An 11,348-nucleotide genomic window follows, 5' to 3' on the forward strand; every position below is an offset into this window, starting at 1 on the left:
AACTTTCCAATCTGAAGCTCGTTCAAAATGAACGACAAACCTCATTTTCTCACACACTTTACTTTGTATCTAGGACCTGGGCAGTGATACTCAATTTACGGCCCGCAGACCAAATCTGGCCCCCAATAGGGTGCCAAAGGGTCCCCAAACATTTTTCTAATTCACAATAAAAAATAAAGTGACTCACACTAGGGATTGTCATTGTACTGTAAGTCTACATAAGGTGCCAGAGTGCAGAAAACAGCACTAAAACAGAGCTTGTTTATTAAAAAAAATTGGAGGATCCCTCACACCCCCAGACAGAAGACTGAGCTAAGACCCAAACGTCCTGAAATCCTAGAAATGTCCTCAAATCTTAGAAATGTCCTAAAATCCTAGAAAAAGGTCCTGTAATCCTAGATATGTTCTAAAAGCCTAGAAACATCTTAACATCCAAGAAATGTCCTAAAGTCCTGGAAATGTCCTGAAATCCCAGAAACGTCCTAAAATCCTAGAAATGTTCTAAAATCAAGGAAACATCCTAAAATCCTAGAAATGTCTAGAAATCCCAGAAATGTCATGAAATCCTAGAATTGTTCTAAAATTCTAGAAACATCCTTTCCTTGAGAATAGTTCAAATCTTTTATAATAGTAAGGTTATAGAAATTATATAATAATGAATGACTGAATGAATACATGGATTTAATTATTCAAAAAACAACCAAACATGGCTGTCCCATTTTACCTTTAGATGTCATCGGCGTGAGGTCGGGGCTCTACTGCTGGAAAATTTTGGGAGGGGTGGAACACTGTATTTTCTGCATTCTTGTGCAGGAAAGGTGATATTTTTGTGCACCAGTGCATTTTCTGTTTCAATTTATAATGTAATTGTCTTTAATTTTGTCATTTTGTAGCTTCTTATAAGATTATAAGTGATTATGTATGTCACATGCATATGTTGATGTGGATAATATGATTGTATGTGTTCGTCTTTTTGTTGTGTCTGGATATGTTTGGTTTTCTCTCTCAGAGATCTTAATCTCAGTGAAGTTAGATGATTAAATAAAGGTTGTATACTGCATATGAAGTGCTATTCATTTGTGGTATTTGAGCAATATTTCCACAGATGAATAACACACTGCTAAAATAAATTATACTGCCACACTTGTCTCTTTTTTCATTTCAAAATTGATAAGCAACACCTCCATCCACTCACTCTGTAATCCATTTCTTTATTTCGGAAGAAAGATTATACAAAACAATTATAAAAAAATAAGAACTTTATTTATTTTCATCATAATTTAAAAATGTTCCATTCAGAGTAGTTTATAAAATACAATAGAAAAAGCAACATTATTCAAATTCATTCTGTACATTAATACAATATAAATGTAACTTTTAAAGGCAAAGACTCATCCTGTCCAAATGTACCATATGAATTCACTCTGCACTGTTGTACATTAATGCCACTGTCATCTAAATTTACAAAAACTAAATCTAATCCTAAAAATGTGAAAAATATATTTATATACATAAGAGATGAAGACTACAAAATTAATCAGTCTCTCTGAGGTCAGTTAAATTTCATGTCTGTTTGGCTTTCTGCACAGGAGCAGGGACATCAGCAACATTATGCAGAAATTCATACAGCAGCTTAGCGTTGTTGACATTCTCGAGTATCTCTGCCAGCTTGTCCTGGTTGAGTTTGGCTAAATCTGCCAGGCTGTCTGCGTTTTTTATCAGCGCCCTGTAGTTCTTTGTGTTCACCCCGGGCATTTTCAACAGGAAGTCGTACGGTCCGGGGTTGTAGAGGTCTGCTGATTCGGTCACTGTGTCGGACTCGGCGGTGACCGCCTGAGCTGCTGCAGCGTCGGGCTCAGAGCGACCTTGCTTCAGTTCAAGGAAGAGCTCGGCTGTAGCGTGCGGGGAGGGGCACCATAGAATACGGAGGCGAGGGAAATGCAAAGTGAGTAAGGTGAGTTTTGAAGAAATGTCATTGGACGATATCTCATGTCGAAAATCTGACCGGGCCATTAAGGAAAACGGTTTGGCTGGGTCAAACTCGATGAGAAGCACTGGTTTTTTGTAGTAGCGGGTCATGGAGAGGCACTGGGTGTAGAGGCGGCCGCTCTGCAATGAGCCAATCAGATCGCTGACGCTCTTGCGCTCTACGCATGTTTCTGGGGTCAGGATGTAGTCGCCCACTTCGAGGGTGACGGGCTCGATGTCCAGTCCACGCCGGTGCAGCAAGGACGGCAGCTCACTACGGAACTCTCGCATGTCCACGATGACTCGTGACGGCTCTTTGGGCTGCTCCTGACCACCTGGTTATTGGACAGGAAGTAGAAATACAAAACAATGAGACAGTTATTCAAGAAAAATTTGGAAGAAAACCGAATTTGCTCCCCTTCTGTTCCAGAGTTATGTCTTTGAGTAATAAACAGAGAACATGATGCTGCTGCAGTGAGACCTTTTGGATATAAAATGTCATCACTTCATCAGTTTGTCCTATAAGACGTGAAATTTTGTCATAATTACAAATTCTTGAGTTAAGGCCCAAAAACATATTGTCAGGCCACACTGACCTTTGACCTCTAAATTCTAATCAGTTAATTGTTGAGTCCAAACAGATGTTTGTGCCAAATTTGAGAAAATTCCCTCAAGTTGTTTTTAAGATGCTGTATTCACGACAATGTAGCAGAAAAGGTCACACTGACCTTTGACCTATGACCACCCAATTCCGATCACTTGTTCCTTGAATCCCAGTGTACGTTTGTGCCAATTTTGAGAAAATAAAATGTGGCTCCCGGCCACAGCTACAGCCAGCGTAAAAAGCAGGAGCAAATCTAAACCTTTTAAAAATGACTAAAATAGACATGCCTGCTTTGCAGGTGTTGACGGTGGCATTGGCAGGCTCTAAATTTCTAGCAAGGTCCAGGTTGGTGTCTTCTCGCCCCTCCCTCTCCTCTGGGATGACCATAGTCGCCTTTTCCCTGCAGAGAAACCCAAATACAAGCACCAATGAGAGGCTGATATACACATCAACAGAGACTCGGAGGTGCTTGAAGAGACAGAAGTCCCTCTGACCTGATCAAGTGTTCAAAGGCTTTCTTTTCTTTGGACAGCGCCGTCAGGTACTTCTGCTCTTCTGTCGAGCCTCCATAGATGACGAAATACACCCTCAGCGCCTTTCCTGGCCGGCTGGCTTTGTAGATCTCCAGCTGGCGGACGAAACTGACCTCAGCGTCGTACAGCACCACGAAGCTGGGCTCCACCTCATGCAGCACCCGAGTCAGGCTGTGGGGGTCAGTGAGGCCTTTCAGTGGGTGGATGACAGTCAGCGGCTCCTTCAGGACACCGTAGTAAGCATCTGATGACAAATCCAGCTTCAGCTCCTCCTCCTCCTCTTCATCCTCATCCATCAGTTCATCCTCGTCTCCACTGCTACCCATCACTGCGGCGTCACCTGTCTCCTCTCTCCCCACCATCTGGGTTAGAGTCAGAGACGGCCTCTTTTTACTCTTAGTCATCTTCTTCTTCTGTGCAGGCTCCTTCCCTTTGGCCCCTTTTTTAGGCCAGCCGTTGCCCTTTTTGTGCGAGCCGAGCTCAAATGCAGCGGATGCGGCTGCGGAAGAGTCCCGTTTACCGATTGTCCGGGCGTACAGTCGGTTCAGCATCCAGTCAGAGCCGTGCTTGATGTACTGCTGCAGCTGGGCACACGTCCTGTCATCACTGGCACAGATCAGCACCCGACCTGGAGGACACACGTTAGATACACACAGCAGAGTCAGAGGAGTGCGTCCTTATATAACATTGGGACTTATCAAACCAAGGTATCACTAAAAACATTAATAATGTGGCCGCAATCCATTTGTTGGTGTTTTTCTTTCCATAGAGGTCCAGGCTCTGTTGTTTATTAGGGGTCAACAGATTATTGGGACCGATATTTGGCATTTTGCAAGTTATCTGAATCAGTATTTTAATATAATGATCTCCAATAAAATTAATTAATTAAAAAGTGCAAAGAATGTTTAGCATGGGAGGGATGTTTACTTAATAAAACCTCGGAGTTCTTTTTATTTAATCTTTTTTTTTTTTATTTAAATTTTCACTTTTATCTTTTTTTTCTCTGGTCATGTTGCACCAATTTGAAGAATATTTGCGTGTTTCTACTGCAGAGACAGACTGGCATTACATCAGTGAAATACTATTTGTATTTTTTGTATATTCACCCAATTGAGGGGAGCTAGATACCTTCACTGTGCACACTGCAAGTACATGTGTTATTTATTTTATTTCACCAGGAAGTCCCATTGAGATAAAAAAAAAAAAAAAAAATGTATAACAGAGACCTAGCCGAGGTAGCAGCTGTACATAATAACAACATATTAAAATCAACATACAACATAATATACAAAAACTTTCTAATTTTAGATCTTGCACGTGTATATGCACATGTAACGTGCATGATGAAGTCTAAAAAGCAGTAGCACACGGCAGAAGATCAGAGCAAACCAGAAACACACCCTGAGGACAACTTTGTGAAATGTCAGCTGTGTTAAGACCAGAGACTCTACTGGTTTTAAATTTAAAATGTGTGGATGTGTACTTCTGTGTTTTTCCCTTATGGATTGAGGTTACTTCAATAGATGACAAAACCACCTTTTGGGTACAAAAAGGAAACTTCCGAAAAACACCTTTTGCATGTGGGAGGGATTGTACAAATGCATGCATTTTGTGTACTTTATATTCTATTTTGTCATTTTATATATTTAAATTGCTTCTATGTTATCTATCTTATGTCCTGTTCTATTTAAATTCACTGTTTTTATTTTGTCCTTTATGTTAATTGTTTTGCAACAAAACACATAGTCACATTCCTTGTATATATTAATGTACTTGGCAAAAAAAATCAGATTCTGATTCTGATTTAAATTCTGTAAACTCCTTGAAACCTGAGCAAATTGGCTTGATTTCTTTCATAAGCATGGGAAGAAGGGTTAGAGCAATAAAAGAAATGACCCAAAAATTATAGCAAAAAGTAAAAAGTACAAGAAAATAACCAGAACATTGAGTAAAAATTTACAAAAAAAATAAATATATAATTATAGTAACTATAAATATAGTTTTTACCCCGAGACATTTTTCACAACTGTTTGAAAATAATTTTCTAAATCTACTTATTACTTCAATTTGTGGCACATTTCTTACAAATTTGCTCATTGCCTTCTTTTCCAAGTTTTTGAATGAAAATGCACCAATTTGCTCAGGATTCTAAGGTTTAAATACTTGTGAAAGGAATTTGTAAGCCACACAAGAAAAGAGAAGTCCCTCCAGGTTTCAAAGGGTTAATTTAGTGCATCATATGTAAATCCATAGAATAGAAATGACACACTCTGTTGGCACAGCGCTTTAACAGAAGTGAGCTCTGACCTAGTTCGTGTTGAGAGCTCTTGTTCTCCCTCTCGATCTCCTGCAGGACCTCAGTCAGAGCCTCCCACTTTGGGCTCTTCTCCAGCACCAGCTCCCGCTTCACCTCTGTAAAACACACACACACACACACACACACACACACACACACACACATATACACACACACACATATACACACACACACAGACATTGAGCCTTTAGTCATTATAATGAACATATGATGCTGATATCTACTCTGAAGACCACAATATCAGAGATCTGTTTGTTACCTGAAGCAGCGGATGGCTTCTGTTTCTCTGCCTCTGCTCCCACTTTGAGCTTCTTCCTGCTCTCTGGGATGCGGTACACTCGACCCCGAGCGTTCATGAACATGGATGTGCTGGAGTCGAGGAACAACCACCCTGATGATCACAACGACAGCCGCAATGCAATCAAACACAGGTAAAAGTGGTTAACCATGAAGATCTTTATTCACCCTGAGTAAGCTGTAGTTTACCTGAATTGGATCCGAAGAGCTTCTGGCTGGAGCGCAGCGACTCGAGCAGATTAAGGAAGGTGACACAGTCGTACTGGGTGAGGTAGAGGAGGAGAACCCTCAGCACCTTCAGGTCCTGGACCAAGGCTTTGGTCTTTGCTCCCAGCTGGTGCCACAATGGGTCCAGGTAGTGACGGATCGTCTGGATGGGAAAAAGGCAAAACACAACCTTAACAATAAGCAGCAGTTAGCAGCTAACTCAAAGAAGCAGAAAAGCAAGATCGGCGACTATATAATAGAGATGATAATGACTGTTATTCACATTTTATGTCATTGTTATTGTTTAGAAAGCCCTACTGATGCATATACTGTATTATATGTCACACTAAAGGCCAACGCTGTTTTGTTGCGGCTCTTTTGTTTCCACAATGCCAGCATGATGACTAAAATTACACACGCAATGGTTTGGTTTGCCACTTGGTAGTTGCTCTAACGCCATCTCTGTGTGAAAAGGACTACTGACAGACCTTTTCAAAGGCGTTCCCCAGTGTGTTCTCCAGAGAGAGGTCCTCAGCCTCCAGGGTGGGGTTGTAGCGTTTCAGCTCCTTAAGACAGGCGCTCATGATGTCCAGGATGGAGCTCTGGATGGCCCTCATTGCCGGCGTCAGTGACACGTGGAGCTCCACCACCTCTGGCTTGTGCCTGTCCAGCACTGAGTTCACTGACGCTTGAAACCTGTTGAGGCAGGTAATGAAGGGTGAGGGAAGAATCAGGCTTCCAAAATATTTTTATTAACAAAATTTAAAAACTTTTCCAGGACTTTTCAAGGATTCAAAACACATGATTTTCTTGCCCAATATTGTTTTCCTTGCCCCACATGCCTGGGGATTTTGAAACATAAGAGACAATGTTAACGTCCCCAATGATGTGCTCAAGCACTGTTGGAAATTTGGAAATCCAACAATAATTTCTGTTTTTACACCTTTGGCTGTGATGAGCAGTTAAAGAAAACATGCCTTCAAACCCCCGGGTTTCTTTGCTTTTTTTTCCCTAAAAAAAAGAAAAAGAAAATTGCCATTTTATTTCCATAAAAAAATATTTAAAGAAAAAAGAATTAGCCATAATTTTTAAAGAAAATAACAAAGTGCCAAATATTAAAAAAGAAGAAGAAAACTGCTAATCTTTTCTTTTTTTAAAAAAGGAAAACGTTTTTTTTTTTAAATTGGCGGTAAATTAAATACCATATACTGCCATCTAAGACGAAAGTGATTAAAAACGATTTGACATGCCTCATGGGCATACGTGAAGTGAGAGACAAACTCAGGGAGAAAATGAAGAAACTTTTGTGGTTCAATAAATGAAAACAACCAAAATGTTTCCATAGGTCGACACAAATTAAAGCTACATTGTGTCATCAGCTACAAAAAATAAACTCACCGTTTTGTTCCATTAATGTAATTTAATTTATCACACACAACAAATTTCAATGATTTTTACCAGTGTCCCATTACTTTTCCTGGCCTAAAAAATATGATTTTGAAATCTCATGACTTTTCCATGTTTTCCATGACCGTGGGAACCCTGAAGAATAACACGTGTGCTCATCTGCAGTGACTAAATGTCTGCTGTGACAGCTCTGTTATGTTGGGTCATACCTGGGCCACAGGTAGAGCTTCTTGACGAAGAGGTTCCTCATCACGCGCTCCACCTGGCAGAAGCCCGAGGAGAAGGACGTGGCCTTGTCAGTGAAGGCTTTGATGAAGCCCGTCTTGTTCTTCTGCCTGAACAGACGCAGGATGAAGGCCTCCTGACATGACTCAATGATTTTATGAGCGCGATACACCAGGATGCCTGAGGGGGCGGTGCAGAGGGACAGTCTGTGCATGTTAGCAAATTCATTCTTGGTGATAAATAGCGTAACAAACAAACAAAACACGGCTATCATTTTAGCAGCCGAAATCAGGCAGCAGTCTGACCTGATATAAGATGAGCAGGGATGCGGTCCGTGAGGAAGTCGACCACCAGGATCCGGCTGGTGACGAACAGTACGCCTCCTTCAGTGTAAACATTATAGCGCTCGGTGCTGTGGACGTCGCTGGTCACTGTCCTGGGCAGGTGGGTCACGCCCTCCACTCGCAACTGCTCCGTGAAATACTCCTGGGGAGGGAGGACCAGACAGAAAGTATTTTGTTAAACCTGCTCTGAGTATCTTTGCACAGCAGATAAAAAGATAAATAAAATGCTAATGTAATAAGTTCCACCTGTGATTTTCCAGCTTCAATAAGTCAAAATAATAACAACAAAAACAAATAATAATAACAATAAAACGACAACAACAAAAACTAATAATAACAATAATAATAATAATAATAATTATAGTAATTATTTCAATGAGGTGCTTTTCAAAACAAGCTTTACGAAATATAAGAAATGGCAGATGAAAAGGTTTAAAAGTTACATTGGGCAAAAGGTATGTTTGAGAAAGCGAAACTAAAATAAAACAGTGTAAAAGGCATAAATAAAAGGTAAGAGACACCCTCCACACATTTACTCTACTATAAACTTTTGCACATCCTGATTAATATTTTTTGCACACCCTGCACAAAGGTGTAAAGCTCTCTTTCTGAAACAGCTAATTTTCTCAATGTAGTACTTTTTAAAATTTATTTTTGTCATTTATTTTATTGTGATTTTTGTATTTTATATTGGTGTGGAGTGATGCAGCTCTTTGCTTTATTTTCCTTATAATGTGCTTATTGTGCAAATTCCTTGGAAGTGAAAAAATTATTCTGATATAAATTAAAAATAAATATTTTAAGAGGTGATTTATAGATTAAAGTTGTGTCTGCTGTGTAAACAGTGCATTGTCCCCTTTATGTTAGTAGGACCTGGTGGTTCTGGATTATTTAGACACATTTCTGAAATCAATACCATCTACATAACTCTGTTCTCTACACTCGAGTTACACTTTAGATTTACGCTTTCAGCCACCTTTCCCGCCACAAGTCTTCAACACGAGTCCCTCACCTGTTCAGGTGTGGTGGTGTTGAGCAGAAGCACCAGGCTGTCCTGCTCCGAGTAGACCCGCATGAACTGCAGCAGGATGCGGTCTATCCCCATCCCCCCTCCGCCGCCACCAGCAGCCCGTCACAGCCGAACAGCCCCAGAAACATCTCCGTCTCAAACTCCAGCAGCGGATCCGCCATGTTGGAGGCTCGCGGACACCGAAAACAGCAACTTGTGTCTGACAAACAGCGATAAAATTAGATTAAACAGTGAAAAATCATGCTGATAGAGACAACGCAAAGGTACCGGCTTCTGCCATTCAATGTTTTGAAGTTGCACATCCGGTCACGTGACTATAAAAACAAAGGAGAATGTGAGCGCGAGCGTGACATTTAAGACTAAGATCGCCACCCAGTGGCACGGAGGACTGACAGTTACAACCCTGCCAGGTATTTATTTTTTTTTATCTAATTGTGTCATTTTTATGACATGACATTACTACACTGAGCAAATTCGCTTGATTTTTCGCAAAAACATGGGGAGACGGCAATGAGCAACTCAACTAGAAATGGCCCCAAAGAGCAAGAATTTAGTAAAAGTTACAAAATAATATATATATATATATATATATTATATATATATATATTTTATATCTTTTTTTTTCTTCATTTCTTTCATTCAATATAAAGATAAATTTAAAAAATGAATAAAAAAAGACAATTAGATTAAAAAAATAAAGAAAGAAAGAAAGAAAATTCTAATACAACTTTAAACATAGTTTTTCTGGACATTTTTTTTTATAATATCTAATAATCCCCCCCAGCTACTTTTCAGGTCATTTCTCCATCACCTTTTACTAAGTTTTTGCAACTTGTAGGACATTTTTGCTAAACTGCCCATTGTTGCCCAAGTTTTTTTTAAAACATTTTTTAAGTCAAGTCAACCATAAAGTCATCAAATTGGTGACTTGAGTCTGACTTGAGTCCAAGTCATTTGACACGAGTCCACGCCTCTGCTGTATACATGATTCATTTTGTTTAAGTATACACACCAAGCATCTAAATTATCCTGACAAGGAGAAATCTTTGTCATCAAACACCACATTGTAGGGTCTATCATATGTGGTTATGACCTGCCAAAATATGTAATGATATCAGTATCAATTATCAAAAAACTCGCACCAGTCAAACACTGATCCACATTTACATAACTGCAGCAATAAGTAACAATCATCAAACCATAAAATGGGCCAAGAAAAGCAGCAAACAGAGCCGGTAGCTGTTTTAGTGACAGTATTAACATGTCTTCTGGTGGATTATTCCTGTAATGCAGCGACAGGAACAGAGCTCACATAACAAAGCCTGTTGCCAGCTGGGCCTTTGTAAAACTCACTGTAGTGTCAACCCAGAGCAGGTCGACAGCAGAGGAGCAGGGGGATACCGAGACACCAACACACACACACACACACACACACACACACACACACACACAGACTCGCAGAGCGGCACAGACGTGACTCAGCACAGGTCTGGGACTCGATTTGAGCCATTTGATGTTTACATGTGTCACTCATCGCTGTGATGTTTGGAGTCCGTGTGGAGCCAGATTATATAAAACAACACCCTGAGAGGGACTCTTCATAATCTGAACTATTTTCTTCACTCCCTCCGACTCTGCAAAGTTAGTTCAAGTTCTCCTTGAAGTGACTCTGAGTGTGTGTGTGTGTGTGTGTGTGTGTGTGTGTGTTAAGACCGTCGACTGAATCTGTCAGGAAAACTAATTTCTTTTAATATCCTGATTTTTTTAACCAATGAAGGATGAAGGGCTGTTGCAGAAATTATTAAGTAATTAAAACTCAAATTTTGGTGACTCCTCTATCACTAATCGATTTCATTAATGCTGTCAACAAGTGCATGGATATGGAACGTCTTATATAGCTAAGTATACTGTAATTACTACACAGTCAAAGATACACGGCCTGTCCTCAACCCTGTCCAACACCTCTGGGATGAACTGAAAAGCTGACTAAAAATTCACTCACTCTGAAATGAGACATTTAACATACAACAAAAGTGTCTTAGTCAGGTGTCCATTTACTTTTGGCCATGAAGTGGACTGTAATATTTCTTGTCCAGTCATTTTGAGTCACAGTGAAATTTCTCACCAACAGCACGTGAGCTGACAACAGAGAGAAAGTTGAAAACAGCTCACACTGACATCAAAGGTGACCCTGAAGGGAGCAGGAGACGCACAGAGGAACCCACACTGACTCGCCTGCAGAGCGCAACGCGACCAGGGAAGTTTAAAGGTGCCTTGAGCTGAAACAGAGAACCTGATGGAAGTGAGGGGAGAGCTGGAGGAAGAACAGCATGAAAAATAAAATGAGACTTGGTGCGAAAGGGTTGGATGAGGTTGATGCCTGAAAATACGAGAGTAGAAGTTTTAGAAGGAGAAG

At 40.3% G+C, this 11,348-nt stretch overlaps 1 protein-coding gene across 1 annotated transcript; it reads right to left on the reverse strand.

Annotated features, from left to right (window-relative positions):
- Positions 1–1,299: 1,299 nt before the first annotated feature.
- ercc4 (excision repair cross-complementation group 4) lies at positions 1,300–9,192 on the reverse strand. The gene is given in 11 exon segments (XM_042508053.1): positions 1,300–2,303; positions 2,860–2,972; positions 3,067–3,733; positions 5,413–5,517; positions 5,682–5,813; positions 5,909–6,089; positions 6,415–6,622; positions 7,543–7,738; positions 7,864–8,044; positions 8,915–9,010; positions 9,013–9,192. Coding segments are annotated over 11 exon segments (2,700 nt in total). The 5' UTR covers positions 9,094–9,192; the 3' UTR covers positions 1,300–1,563.
- Positions 9,193–11,348: the final 2,156 nt, after the last annotated feature.

Source organism: Plectropomus leopardus, chromosome 19 (genome assembly GCF_008729295.1).
Source record: "Plectropomus leopardus isolate mb chromosome 19, YSFRI_Pleo_2.0, whole genome shotgun sequence".
NCBI classification, from domain to species: domain Eukaryota; kingdom Metazoa; phylum Chordata; class Actinopteri; order Perciformes; family Serranidae; genus Plectropomus; species Plectropomus leopardus.